The following is a 15,093-nucleotide window of genomic DNA, read 5'->3' on the forward strand; positions in this document are numbered from 1 at the left end:
GTTAGGTTGGATTAGGGTATGTTAGGTTGGGTTGGGTTAGGTTAAGTTAGGCTGGGTTAGGTTAGGTTAGGGTAGGCTGGGTTAGCTTAGATTCGGTTGGGTTGGGCTAGATCGGTCTTAAAATTAGTTTACAACCCGTAATATGCACGGCATTTTATTCTATATCAATCAAGAACATATTCTATAATACACTACTCAAAAATATATTCTCTGTACTATAAAATAAGTATCTAATAGTTTCTGGGCTCTTCAGATGCATTACAATCTCTTCTACACAAAATAGGATATTAGAATTTGATATTTAATAATTTTAGAACTATATATTGCAAGCTATTTAGTTTTTGGCTTTAATTTCTTATAAAGCTAATCACTTCTAATGGCTGAGTCAAACCTGCCTTGTTCCTGGTACACCAAAAGCAAGAAATGCTAAATACAAACTTTGCAGATACATTACTTTTATACCAATCTGTATCAGTGATATCAAGATTATCTAATATCACAAGAACACAGCCTGCGAAACAGTTTTTAGTTTATTTACCAAAATTTTACAAATGTGTCCAGCTCGTCCTGTAGGTTCAAGTTCCATCGTCAATTAATATTTTTCTGCCTTAGGCTTCCTTGTTATGGGTCCCCTGTCTCTAGATAACTCCCCCCCTCCTGTAGGTTCCTTCATCCTTGGATTATCCCCTGTAGGTTCCCCATCTCTGGAAAATCCCCCTGTAGGTTCCCTAGTCGCTGGATCACCTCCTGTAGGTTCCCTCTGAACTAGGTTACAACCTGTAGGTTTCGTTATCGAGTCACTCACGTCTGCAACATGTCACCTTGAGGTCCTCTTCTTCAGGACCACAAACCTTCAAGACATCTAAAGGATATGCTTAACATTTCAGGCTGCCTTAGATATATCCTCAACTCCTCAGGTCCCCAGTAGGTTGGGAAACCTGAGGGGGTTCCCCAGTAAGTAGGTCCCCAGCCCTCCAGGTTACCATTTGTCACCCCGATCACCCTTCAAGTCGCCATAAACAGGACCTGAAACCATTCACGTCAACCGCAGAGTCGTCACCTTTTGGGGCACCTCAGCATTGCATTCCAGGTCGCCCTAAAGGCATACCAGAAACCTGACAGGTACTGACAGTGCGAGATGTTTTGGATCTGGGACGGTTGGGGGGGATACCTGTCTCCTTCTCCCTGGTACCTGGTATCCTCTCCAGCGTGGCAGGTACCGGCTGAGGCTTCCTGACGGTGGCGTAGTAAGCGTCACGTTGCTGCAGGAGGTTGGTCTTGTTCTCCTCCACCTCCTGGTCTTCTTGTGACGCCCGACTGCCGCGTCCTGCCGCAGCTCCTGAAGGACAGGAGGAGAAAGTTAGTACAGATGACAAAGAGGTGCCAAGACATAAATAGGGGAAAGATGTGAAAGAAGGAAACTAATACGAAGAGGAGGATCAAATATGAAGAAGGAAAGGGAGATAGACAGTAAGAAGAAAAGATAGATACACATCCGAAAGGAGGAGATAAACAGTAGGAAGAAAAGTAAGATAAACAACATGAAGGAGAGGATGATAAACAGCCGGAAGGAGAAGATGAGCAGGAGGAAGGAACAAGCAGTGAGACGACGAAGAGAAGGATAAATGGAAGAGGATAAGAAGTCACCAGTACTGAAGGAGACAACAAGTTCGGAGAGAGAAAGAGTTATTTAGTCAGTTTCTAACGTGATTTCAACTGCCGGAAACTTATAATTATACTTTAAACATAGACCATCATACATGAAATGTTTTTTTTCAATCTAAGTGAAGGACGTCAGTGGGAATATTGCAATACTAAGAGCTTACTATGAACTGATCAACTCACAACTGTATGTGGCTATGGAGGTGTAGAGAGAGACTTGGGCAACAGTCTAAGATATTGAACAGAACAGATATTGAATGAGTCGCTACTCCAAGTATTTATCCAAAGCAGTATTCAAAATGAATCGACTATACACAGTTTGGTGAAAAAGTAAAAAAAAAAGGAATAATGTGGGAAAATTTTAAATAAGGTAAGTTAAAACCATATTTAATTTAAATAAGGTTAAAGTAAGGTAATTTTAAATAAGGTCCTCATAAAGTCACTGCGAGGAAAAGTTGTCTGACTTCTCATTCACTCCTTCTAAATAAGACGCAGCAACTATTTACCTCAACTATGGTACAGCTGGTGTGTGGTGCACGTACCTACTGCTGCTCACTATACGTCATTGTCTTAGCCTACATCTAGAAGCAACACCATCTTTCCAGAGCAAATAGCAACAGTCTGTTCAGCAAAAACAATCAATATCCACCGAGACTGCAAAATGAGTCTAGAACTACAGCCTTCAGAAACTACAGACTGCTTACTCACCAATCTCACCCCACCGCCAAAAAGGCTAGCTTACCCCACTCAATACTTCCTCTAATTCAAAGCGGCCACATACAGGAAAGGTAACTTTGTGTAGCGTGTGAAGCTGAGATCACATACGTGGAGACAAGAACACTCACCTGACTACACACCACAGGTCTTCAACCACAAGAGGATGGCACCAGTAACTTAGCACCGTTGGCTTTACATTACAAAGTTTTGAAAACAAAGGAATATAACAAAAATTGTGGGCTAAATGATTTACTAATATAAATAAAATTTATTATATAATCCTCCTCTCAATATTCGTTTAACAAAACACAAGTTCAGACAGACTTTTTTGGGAGTAAAAGATGAAGTTGTTCATAAGTAAATAAAAAGAAAATCAAATCAAGAGGTTCTACAGATAATCCTCTATGCACAAGATCTTGAAGTTAATCTGGTAAGATATGCAGCTGCGGACTGTTGGTGTGAAGAGACGCAGAATCGTCTCTCTGTAGATGATTCAAGCTTTAGACTCTAAAGCTTGAAAATAAAAGTACACACGAAAGATTATTGAGTGGAACACAAAATGATTGCTACTGACGCAGTATCATGTTCAAGGCCTAAACCCGAGTAGTTTTCACCTTATGGAGTATGATATAAAATATGAAAAGCACATCAATGACACTATTGCAGAAGATATTGATAGTCCACAATTAACATGACTGTCACAAGAGCATCCACCATTGGGTACATTCGGTGCCAAAGAACTGAAGATAAGAAAAAACTATTTGCACTTCCTACCTCACACTGTTTTTCTTAATAATAATTCACTAATCATAAAAAGGAGTATATTTAAATTAACATAACTGTGAAAGTAATGAAGATTTTGAAAACAATGAAATTCTGCTTGCCCCAATCTCTCGTACAGAAACATGACGCTCACCCTCATTTGAAAATGAACCAAGAGAACAGATACCACAGCCACCTGACAATCTAAGTGCTTCTGAGACGTCAAGTGTTGAGAAGAACACTGTTTACCAGTGTGCTTTTCACGCAAAGTGTTGCGCGGGTGAGAGAAGCAACTCACGTCTCCTGAGGCAGAGAACAGCGGCGGCGACGGTGAGGGCGAGAGCGAGGGCGGAGGCCGCTGCAGAGGCCAGGAGGCGGGGGTCAGTGTGCAGGGGGTTGGGTGGTGCCTCCTCCAGCTCCCCCACCGGCTGCGCCCCCAAGCTGCCCCCGGGACCCGTGCTGGTGTTGACGGTGGTGGTCGTGGCCCCGGCAGCGTTGTGCGCTGTCAGACGGATCCCGAAGGTGGCTCCGGCGCGGAGGCTGCCCACCTCGTACACGTTCCTTGGGGCCAGGCTGCTCGCCACTGCACCATTCCCGAGAAATGACAGAATTGCGTAAAGTAATTATCAGAAGAAAAACAAACTGAAAATAACGTTAAATCAAAGCAACTTTACAAATAGGGGGACGAATTTGATTTTGTACATATCAGTTTGTCTATAAAAGTTAGTGTTGTCATCATAGGCAAATATTTACAAAAATATACAGCTGTATGATGCAGGCCGCATCCATTACTGCATGACGCAGACCACATCCATCACTGTGACTCAAAACACCTAAAGACTTACACGTTGTGAAAGAGGATTCTCTGGGTTGTCTGAGCTCGAGGGTGAAGTGTGTGATGGGGCAGCCTCCGTCCCCCCACCTGCCCAGCCACACCCAGATGCTGGTGCTGTTCCCGGAGGCCACTTGGCGGGTGGGCGGGGCCACGGGCGGCGAACCTGACGTGCGGGCGGTCAGTGGACGGGAGGGAGGCGACACGCCCACATGCGTCCTCGATGTTACATATACCTGAAGAACAGAATACCTTTAGTGTAGAAATATTTAGTTGTAAATTGCAGTGTTCATTTTAGGCCCTTGATGTAATTTGTATAATAAATTTTGAGGTTATAACAGAATGAGATAATGTAGATAATTATTATCTATTGATAATAATATTACATGTAGAAAGATGCTCCTTTGGTAAACATGGCATGTTCATCATAATGCTTTTTTTTGTCTAATATACATATTAAGTGATCGAGTGTTGTGTGCTCACTGGCTATACGGGATGACCTACCTAGTATACGGCCCCATGTTACAGGTAAAGCTACTTGGTACTAGGCCCCAACATGGCAGTAAGTCGTACCTGGTACTCAGCCACACATGAGAGGAAGACCCACCTGGTACTCGGCCCCTCACTGCAGGAAGACCCAACTGGTACTCGGCCCCACACTGCAGGAAGACCCACCTGGTACTCGGCCACACACTGCAGGAAGACCCACCTGGTACTCGGCCACACACTGCAGGAAGACCCACCTGGTACTCGGCCCCACACTGGAGATCGGTGATGACATATTTGGAGTGTGTGCGGCCCAGCTCCCGAGTGTGCCAGGACCCACCGCCCGTGGCTGCCCTCCACCACACCGCCCACGCCCGCACGGCCGCCCCGCCCGTGTCTCCCGCCGCCCACGAGACCGTCAGCGTGGACACGGTGGCGTCAGCAATGTGGACAGAGGGTGCGCTAGGCGGCACTGTGAATAACGAAATGTTTTTAGATAATATGAAAAGGTTCAAAGGAAATGGTTTCATTAATGAATAAGTACATAATGTTTGGAGGCTTCCTAAGGGGAGGTATGCTGTTTTGCAGGCTATTAAATAGGAGCTATGCTTCTGGCAGGCTGCTAAACGTTAGCTATGCTGTTTTGCAGGCTATTAAATAGGAGCTATGCTTCTGGCAGGCTGCTAAACGTTAGCTATGCTGTTTTGCAGGCGTTAAACAGGAGATACGTTGTTTTGCAGGCTGCTTAAAGAGAGATTTGCTGCTTTGGAGGCTGCTTAAGAGGAGATATGATATTTTGAAGGATGTTTAAGGGGGAGACACGAGATTTTGGAGGTTGCCGACAAGATGCGTTGTAGTTTCTTAAATAAGATATATGATGTGTTGGAGGGAATTTATTTGGAACTGACTGACGGATTGGCTGCCTGTTTTCAGCATTATTCTAGAGCTTTAACAAGGAACCCATTAGCTCTGCATCAACCCATTAGCTCTGCATCAACCCATTAGCTCTGCATCAACCCATTAGCTCTGCATCAACCCATTAGCACTGCATCAACCCATTACCTCTGCATAAACTCATAATGATAATAAGGTTATTCTTCAAAAAAATAATTAACTGTGGTGCTCACCAGATGGCACCACAGTCACCATCTACAACAGATCATGTTGACATGCCGGTGAATTCCTCAGGGGAAGGGAGGGAGGGGAAGACAACACCATGATCTAGGTGTATCTCGTGTAGAGTGTAGGTGGTGGAGGTTGCAATGCTCACCTTGTACATGGAGGGTGTAGGTGGTGGAGGTTACAATGCTCACCTTGTACATGGAGGGTGTAGGTGGTGGAGGTGTGCACATAGGGGTGTTTACGCACGCTGTGTATTGAGCAGGTGTAGTTGCCTCGGTCACCCCTTTCCACTCCACGAATCATCAGTGACCCATCAGTCTCCTGACTGAACCTGAAAGAGGTAATACCAGTAACTCAAGTGAATAGCAACAAACAAACAAAAATTAAAATGAACAATGGATTGCTTTACTAAACAAATAAGAATTTTAGACTAAAAACACTTTACCTCTTAGAAGCATCAATATCAAAATGATTTCTAAATTGACTTGTAATGGTGGGAATGTGATATTCATCACTGTAAGACGATTTATATCTCCAAATTAATGATGAATACACAATCACAAACTTACCTGCCGTCTTTCTCAATATGTCTGCCGTCAGTGGTCCAGGTGGGTGCAGGTGGCGGGCTGCCCACTGTCACACACACCAGTCTCACGTCTTCCCCCTGAGTGACCACCACCTTCCCACCCAGCGACGCCACCCCCGACGGAACTGAGGAAGGACACACACACACACACATGGGATTGGGTGGTTATAGATAGGAGCTGCCTCGTATGGGCCAATAGGCCTTCTGCAGTTACCTTTGTTCTTATGTTCTTATGTTTATGTTCACACTCATCTATGTCACTTCAAGAGAAAGGGTTGACGTGCGTCTGTGTCCTCCACACGAACACAATTCTCTATAATCGGATTTAGTGTTAAGTTATTATTTATTTCAGAGGAGAAAAAGATTTGGCATCTAAGACCTTCAGGTAAGAATGGTTTGATACAAGCCGCTTGCAGGTGAGTCTGTTTGACACCATCCACCTTCTGGTGAGCCAGGTTTGACACCATTCACCTTCGGGTGAGCCAGGTTTGACACCATCTACCTTCGGGTGAGCCAGGTTTGACACCATCTACCTTCAGGTGAGCCAGGTTCGACACCATCCACCTTCGGGTGAGTCAGGTTTGACACCATCCACCTTCAGGTGAGCCAGGTTTGACACCATCCACCTTCAGGTGAGCCAGGTTTGACACCATCCACCTTCAGGTGAGTCAGGTTTGACATCAAACACATGACACTGGCACTCAAAAAAAAGAAGTATCGGCAGGTCGAGAGTGCCACACTACCTTGTGCCTGGGCACTATTGAAGGCATCTTTAAGGTGCCATTACTCTCAATCCTGGACCATGATTCATAAAGCCTCTCCACGAACCTGTACATCTTTCCTAATCATGGTGGCTTTGTTTACCTGTGTTAAGCAGTTTATGAGATACCGAAGCACTAGAGGTTGTTTACTGCAACAACAGCCTTGAGGGGGGGGGGGGTGATGTTTCCCAAGTGTCGTAAACTGCTTAATAAATAAAAAGTCGCCATGATTAACTTAAGATGCACAGGTTTCGTGAGAGGTCGGGGAAAGGTTTGATGGATCTTGGACCCTGGATGCCAGAGTGTTCGTCCTGGTCGTAGCACGTCTAGATATGTTAGTTCATGACATCACGAATCTCTAGATATGTGAATCAATTATTCTTTTACAATTATTGTTTAAGTCATTCATGAAAACAATATAAACATTGATATGATAAACAATGATATATATATATATATATATATATATATATATATATATATATATATATATATATATATATATATATATATATATATATATATATATATATATATATTAAACTTTATCATATCAATGTTTATTTCGTAGTTTGTTTTATATTGTAGCTATCTACAGTGTCGTGGCCTTGTACTTACCTTGGTCAAGAACCGTGAGTTTCACTGTGGGAGTAGCAGGTCCTTCTCCCACCCTAGTACGAGCCGTCATCCAGAACTGATGGGTGCCGTGGGTGAGGTGGGTGAGAGTGTGGGAGTTGGCGTGGGCGTGGAGTGGGTGTTGAGACGGTGCCCGAGAGTGGGGTGGGCGGTGGTGGAGGGTATAGCCCAGGAGAAGACCCGTGGGTGGGTGTGGAGGCAGCCAGGTGAGGATGGCCGTGCCCACACCCAGCTGCAGTGCCCGGAGGCCCCCGGGGGCACCAGCCACTGTGGAAGGAAGGAGGAAAGGTAAGGGTTTAGGGTTTACCAAAGTGCCTTACTATACACAAAAATAAACCCAAAAACCATATATATATAAACCCAAAATCTTTTACATAAACCCATCCATCGCTTCAATTGCTTACTAGGATTACCTCAGGTGCTCCAACAGCTATGTGTAAACATTTATTTTCATCTGATTTGCTAATTTTTTAAGTCATGCGCACTTCGATGTTGCATGTGAAAAAAAACTGCGCCATTTAGGAGGTTAAACTCTGATAACTAAAAAGTCCAATAGTTCTACGTATAGATAATCTACAAAATATTTACGGTATATGTTGGTTAACTCAAAAGCCTTAACACTGGTGATTCAAAAGCTCCACAGTAAACAATAGAAACTCAAAAGACCTGTTGGTAAACATGAATTCCTCAAAAGCCTTATGGGTAAACATTATTTCCTCAAAAACTCCCCTTGTTCCACTCACGCATTTCAACTGATAAAAAATTCATAAAAATATATGATAACAATGAATCTCAGTTTGTGACATTCATTATCATATATTTCATATATGATAACAATGAATATATCATATGTTCCGAGAAAGTTACAGTGATCTGTATTTTCTCAGAAGATGAGAACGTACAGATCACTGTATTTTCACGTGTTGTTCCGCATAAGGTTCTTGCTCTCCAGTCTATTTCCCGATAATTGAAGTCTCCTATTATTAGGCGATTTGCTAATTCTATGAGCAGTAGGAGAGGGGCAAGACAATATATGCTCAAGACGTTAGCGGAGACAAGAGAGAAGAGGCTCTACCATCTTCCCTGGTGGTGCAGGTGAGGTCCGGGGAGGTCACGCCTGGCCCTGCTCGGGTCACAGCTGCTACCGTCACTGTGTAGTTGGTCCAGGGCCTAAGTCCGCCCACACTCTCCTCACGCCCACTGGTTATCCTCGTTAGCTCTTCAACCTCCTCTGTAGAAAACAGGCATAGAGAGAATGAGGGAACGAGAGGGAAAAGTGAGAAAGAAGAAGGTGCGTGTGAGATAGGGTTTACGTCAAGGGTGTGTGTGTGTGTGTGTGTAATTTATTTACATTTACATTGTGTGTGTGTGTGTGTGTGTGTGTGTGTGTGTGTAGTGAGATAAATGTTGTGTTCGAATCAGTTGGAGCTATGAATTTGAGAAGGTTTGTGAGGGATTTTGAGTGGCTTGTAAGTTCAACATCTGTGTAATTAAGGAGCCTTTATTTTGAAATTCATTTTAAATAGACTGAGCTTGGGATTTAGTTTAAGTTTGGGCGAGATGGGCGCATGAGTTAGTGAGAACTTCTGAGTTAGAGGAGTGCAACAGGTGTCAGGGTTGGTAAGAAGTCTTGAGAGCGTACAATAGTCTTTGCTGTATCCTAAGAACAACAGGAGAATATATTTTACATGTTATTCACAGCACATCTTCCTTACGAATTGAATGAATGGCTTTCACATGTTACCACTTATCTAAGTATGACTGTTACGAACTCTTTTTCTTGTTCACATATTGAATGAAAATTTCACATACTAAAACTGATAAGTTTTATTTTTAAAAGTAATCACATGCATTTTAATTTTATTTAGCCTTACTCTGCATTTATTAGTGATGATACGTAACACTGAAAGATATGAAGCCCCCAGGCAAGACTAGATACTTGACTATAGTGTCAAGTATCATGACTACAGCAAGACTAGACACTTGACTATAGTGTCAAGTATCTTGACTATAGCAAGACTAGACACTTGACTATAGTGTCAAGTATCATGACTACAGCAAGACTAGACACTTGACTATAGTGTCAAGTATCATGACTACAGCAAGACTAGACACTTGACTATAGTGTCAAGTATCATGACTACAGCAAGACTGGACACTTGACTATAGTGTCAAGTATCATGACTACAGCAAGACTAGACACTTGACTATAGTGCCAAGTATCATGACTACAGCAAGACTAGACACTTGACTATAGTGTCAAGTATCATGACTACAGCAAGACTAGACACTTGACTATAGTGTCAAGTATCATGACTATAGCAAGACTAGACACTTGACTATAGTGCCAAGTATCATGACTATAGCAAGACTAGACACTTGACTATAGTGCCAAGTATCATGACTACAGCAAGACTAGACACTTGACTATAGTGCCAAGTATCATGACTATAGCAAGACTAGACACTTGACTATAGTGCCAAGTATCATGACTACAGCAAGACTAGACACTTGACTATAGTGTCAAGTATCATGACTACAGCAAGACTAGACACTTGACTATAGTGCCAAGTATCATGACTACAGCAATACTGGTCACTTGACTATAGTGCCAAGTATCATGACTATAGCAAGACTAGACACTTGACTATAGTGCCAAGTATCATGACTACAGCAAGACTAGACACTTGACTATAGTGTCAAGTATCATGACTACAGCAAGACTAGACACTTGACTATAGTGTCAAGTATCATGACTATAGCAAGACTAGACACTTGACTATAGTGTCAAGTATCATGACTACAGCAAGACTAGACACTTGACTATAGTGTCAAGTATCATGACTACAGCAAGACTAGACACTTGACTATAGTGTCAAGTATCATGACTACAGCAAGACTAGACACTTGACTATAGTGCCAAGTATCATGACTACAGCAAGACTAGACACTTGACTATAGTGCCAAGTATCATGACTACAGCAAGACTAGACACTTGACTATAGTGCCAAGTATCATGACTACAGCAAGACTAGACACTTGACTATAGTGCCAAGTATCATGACTACAGCAAGACTAGACACTTGACTATAGTGTCAAGTATCATGACTACAGCAAGACTAGACACTTGACTATAGTGTCAAGTATCATGACTACAGCAAGACTAGACACTTGACTATAGTGTCAAGTATCATGACTACAGCAAGACTAGACACTTGACTATAGTGCCAAGTATCATGACTACAGCAAGACTAGACACTTGACTATAGTGCCAAGTATCATGACTACAGCAAGACTAGACACTTGACTATAGTGCCAAGTATCATGACTACAGCAAGACTAGACACTTGACTATAGTGTCAAGTATCATGACTACAGCAAGACTAGACACTTGACTATAGTGTCAAGTATCATGACTACAGCAAGACTAGACACTTGACTATAGTGTCAAGTATCATGACTACAGCAAGACTAGACACTTGACTATAGTGCCAAGTATCATGACTACAGCAAGACTAGACACTTGACTATAGTGCCAAGTATCATGACTACAGCAAGACTAGACACTTGACTATAGTGCCAAGTATCATGACTACAGCAAGACTAGACACTTGACTATAGTGCCAAGTATCATGACTACAGCAAGACTAGACACTTGACTATAGTGCCAAGTATCATGACTACAGCAAGACTAGACACTTGACTATAGTGCCAAGTATCATGACTACAGCAAGACTAGACACTTGACTATAGTGCCAAGTATCATGACTACAGCAAGACTAGACACTTGACTATAGTGCCAAGTATCATGACTACAGCAAGACTAGACACTTGACTATAGTGTCAAGTATCATGACTACAGCAAGACTAGATAGTGCAATTAGAAGCAAGGAAACTCCTGCTAGGTTGTTGACTCACCTGTCGAGTCGTCGAGTCGTGTGAGGGTGAGTCGATACCCTTGCAGGAGGCCATTGTGATCGACAGGAGATGGCGGCGCCCACCGCACCAACAGAGTAGACCCGCCCGCGCCCCCACTGCACTCCACACCCACAGGGGGCGCCGCCGGCACTGTCACACAAAGTATTCTTGATTAGTTAATTTTTTTTTTTGGTATTAAGCATTATGCCTATCAACCTCTGAAGGGTTATTAAAGCTCCACAAAAGTTTACTCACATTCAGCAACTTTGCTCGAGAACGATTCACTAAGCTGGCTGTACAAACCTCTATTAGGCAAGACCTGGGTAAGTACTGGTTAGGAGACAGGGTTGTTGATCTATGGAACTAATTACCGGGTAATAGACGCGGGATCTCTTGTTTGTTTCAAGCGTAGATTAGACACACACACACACACACACACACACACACACACACACATATATATATATATATATATATATATATATATATATATATATATATATATATATATATATATATATATATATATATATATATATATATATATATATATATATATTTGCTCTGTAGCAAAAAATCCCACAAACCCTCTCTAGGAAAAAAACAAACTCCAAAAACACTCTCCAAAGGAAAACAAATCACACAACCGAATCGAGTTTGTACGAGAACGTGAAATCCAGCTGATGGAGAGTTCACGCGACAATTTCGCAGACGTAAGAGACATTTTATTAAGCTCAGGCGAGAGTGAGAACGAGACCGGGAGCTGGGAGGGTGACAGCGACGCAGCGGGAAGCGTCACGTCAAAACACACTCGCTCTTCCCGCCAGATTAATATTGCAATAACGGCATTTGGCGCCGCTGACGAGCCGTCACTGTCCCGCCATCAACGGCCGTCTTCATGCACCAAATATGAGTGAAAACTGAAAGCTGTCTTTGTTGGGCTGACGTCTCGGCTAAAGTTTTAATTTGATTAAGAAAAGGAGAGGCCCTGGCAGTCGCGCACACACGCATACAATACACATCAAATATCAACTTCAACGTATGATCAGAGCCACGGTGACACTGAGGAAAAATAGTTCAATAGAAAACACAAAACAGCTTACTAGAGAGTGGCGCTTTGCCACCTGGACATGAACACTTTGTTTTCCCCCGACAGAAACGTGTGTGTGTGTGTGTGTGTGTGTGTGTGTGTGTGTGTGTGTCTGTGTGTGTGTGTGTGTGTGTGTGTGTGTGTGTGTGTGTGTTGTGTGTGTGTGTGTGTTGTGTGTGTGTACTCACCTAGTTGTGCTTACGGGGGTTGAGCTCTGGCTCTTTGGTCCCGCCTCTCAACCGTCAATCAACTGATGTACAGAATCCTGAGCCTACTGGGACATTTGTTCAGTCTGAAACATTTGTGAATTATTGTCCCCGGTCAATACTTGTAAGAGTGTATAGTGAGGGAAGTGTGGAGGCCAATACTGACCATCCTCCATTGTTCTGACCACCACTGGCGGGGACAGGGGGCCGGCGCCGTGGGAGTTGTACGCCCTCACCACCACGGCATACTGAACCCACGCTCGTAGGCCGCCCACGACCTCACGCCCGCCTCCGCCGCCGCCCACGCCCACCACGCTGAAGTTGTACGTCTCGTCGCCGGCCAAGCTGCAAGGAACGACGCGGTTAAGCTGCGTAACACCACTCAAACAATTACTTTAAAATCATAAGAAGTGAGGCACTTTTATAGAGAATATTATAATGTCAGGGACGCTTTGGTCAGCATGAAACACGTGTGTGTGTGTGTGTGTGTGTGTGTGTGTGTGTGTGTGTGTGTGTGTGTACTTACCTAATTGTACTTACCTAATTGTGCTTGCGGGGGTTGAGCTCTGGCTCTTTGGTCCCGCCTCTCAACCGTCAATCAACTGGTGTACAGATTCCTGAGCCTATTGGGCTCTATCATATCTACATTTGAAACTGTGAATGGAGTCAGCCTCCACCACATCACTTCCTAATGCATTCCATTTGCTAACTACTCTGACACTGAAAAAATTCTTTCTAACGTCTCTGTGGCTCATTTGGGTACTCAGCTTCCACCTGTGTCCCCTTGTTCGCGTCCCACCAAGAGTGTAAGAGTGTGTGTGTGTGTGTGTGTGTGTGTGTGTGTGTGTGTGTGTTTTTTACCCGTTCGCCTCCACGTACTCATGCCTTCTGACGCCAACGTTGAAGCCGAGGAGGTCTCCGTGGTGTGTGTGGGAGGGAGGCGGGTCCCACATCACTCTCAGGCTGGTGGGAGACAGGGCGTCTGCTCTCACGCTGGTGGGAGGGGCCGACGGGGCCTCTCCCTCAGTCCGGACCTGAAGGAGCAAGAACCAACACCCCAGATGCAACAATTATATACCTCCTCAACCTTAAAGATATCGCAGATCGAACAAAGGGAATATATAGCCAGGCTTGGTACAAGTTCCTTCTAGATTCGTTATATGAAACAGCTTTTTCAGGAGGGCATGAATCCTTGGAAGGTTCACTTTGGCTGACTTAGATTCATCTGATAATCTTTCCACCTCAATCCTTAAATTCTCATGCATAATAATCACACATTTAAGAAGCTTCAGGTCGATGTTACGTTTCTTTTAAGCCTTTTATGTCCAATTGAAAATTTCAAATAGATTACGATTTCTTCCCATTAATTCTGAATCAGCCTCGGATAGGAGTACATTTTCCCCATGAATCCCCATGATTCTAAGACCCTCCTCCATATCCAGCACTTGAGTCAATTACTCTAAACCATCGCCAGCACCTCCAGATCTAGTTGGAGCTATCTATAGGGACCTATAGCTCCCAGAGACATTCATTTGCCTCTGTCGGGGATCAAACCCGGGCCCTTAAGACTACGACCCCAGAGCGCTGTCCGCGAGACCCCTCTACCCATCGCCAGCACCCCCAGATCTAGAGAACACGAGACGGAGACTCACCTGAAGGGGTTCTGAATGTGGAGACGACCCGAGGTGGTTCGCTGCGAGGATCCTCACCAGGTACTGCGTGTCTGGCAACAAGGGCGCCAGCCTCGCCATCGTGATGTCGCCGCCCACGCCCACCTCCTCGCCCTCCGCCCACGACGCTACCGTGGGAGGGGAAAGAGAGAAGGAATGGGAGTGTTAGAGAAGGAGGTTAGTGATGGAGAGTTTCTCAAGTTGGACGAGAAGAGTTGCTCGGGTCCCCCACATCTGGAAGACAAAAGAAGAGTTTTTTAAATAGGGTTTGAAAGGTCGTGCCAGCACTCGTCTTGATGATGATGACTCGTGCTCCGCCACGAAGTCCATACGCCACGGAGATTCCATACAACACGTTGAATCTATACGTCAAAGGAAGTCTATACACCAGGGAGAGTCTATACACCAAGTAGAGTCTATAGACTAAACACACCCCACAAACCATGCCCCACACTCATCACCCCCGCAATAGAGAGCGAGGCAGCGTCAATAAATGTGTCACCCTACAATTGCCAGTTAAACGTGAACGAGAAGAATTAACGAACATAACTTTATTTAACGAGTCCATTACTCCATGGCACAGGAAATCTAGAAAACAAAACTTTATGAAATATCCGGAACGTCCGTCGTAAAAGCTTTTCCGTA

General features: G+C 44.0%; 1 protein-coding gene across 5 annotated transcripts in view; it reads right to left on the reverse strand.

Annotated features, from left to right (window-relative positions):
- The window catches only part of LOC123758917 (cell adhesion molecule Dscam2), a 355,224-nt gene that overhangs the window by 7,125 nt on the left and 333,006 nt on the right, over positions 1–15,093 (reverse strand). For 3 of the 5 annotated variants that reach the window (XM_069334605.1, XM_069334601.1, XM_069334602.1), the window contains exons 20-31: positions 14,431–14,576; positions 13,640–13,812; positions 12,945–13,123; positions 11,483–11,632; positions 8,640–8,795; positions 7,547–7,831; positions 6,151–6,292; positions 5,773–5,912; positions 4,717–4,931; positions 3,987–4,209; positions 3,440–3,724; positions 1,172–1,339 (exon numbers count right to left, since the gene is read on the reverse strand). In XM_069334605.1, the coding sequence (XP_069190706.1) occupies positions 1,172–1,339; positions 3,440–3,724; positions 3,987–4,209; positions 4,717–4,931; positions 5,773–5,912; positions 6,151–6,292; positions 7,547–7,831; positions 8,640–8,795; positions 11,483–11,632; positions 12,945–13,123; positions 13,640–13,812; positions 14,431–14,576 (2,262 nt within the window). The remainder of the gene's footprint in view (positions 1–1,171; positions 1,340–3,439; positions 3,725–3,986; positions 4,210–4,716; positions 4,932–5,772; positions 5,913–6,150; positions 6,293–7,546; positions 7,832–8,639; positions 8,796–11,482; positions 11,633–12,944; positions 13,124–13,639; positions 13,813–14,430; positions 14,577–15,093) is intronic. The other 2 variants (XM_069334603.1, XM_069334604.1) reach the window with 2 other exon arrangements.

Source organism: Procambarus clarkii, chromosome 31, assembly GCF_040958095.1.
Source record: "Procambarus clarkii isolate CNS0578487 chromosome 31, FALCON_Pclarkii_2.0, whole genome shotgun sequence".
NCBI classification, from domain to species: Eukaryota; Metazoa; Arthropoda; class Malacostraca; order Decapoda; family Cambaridae; genus Procambarus; species Procambarus clarkii.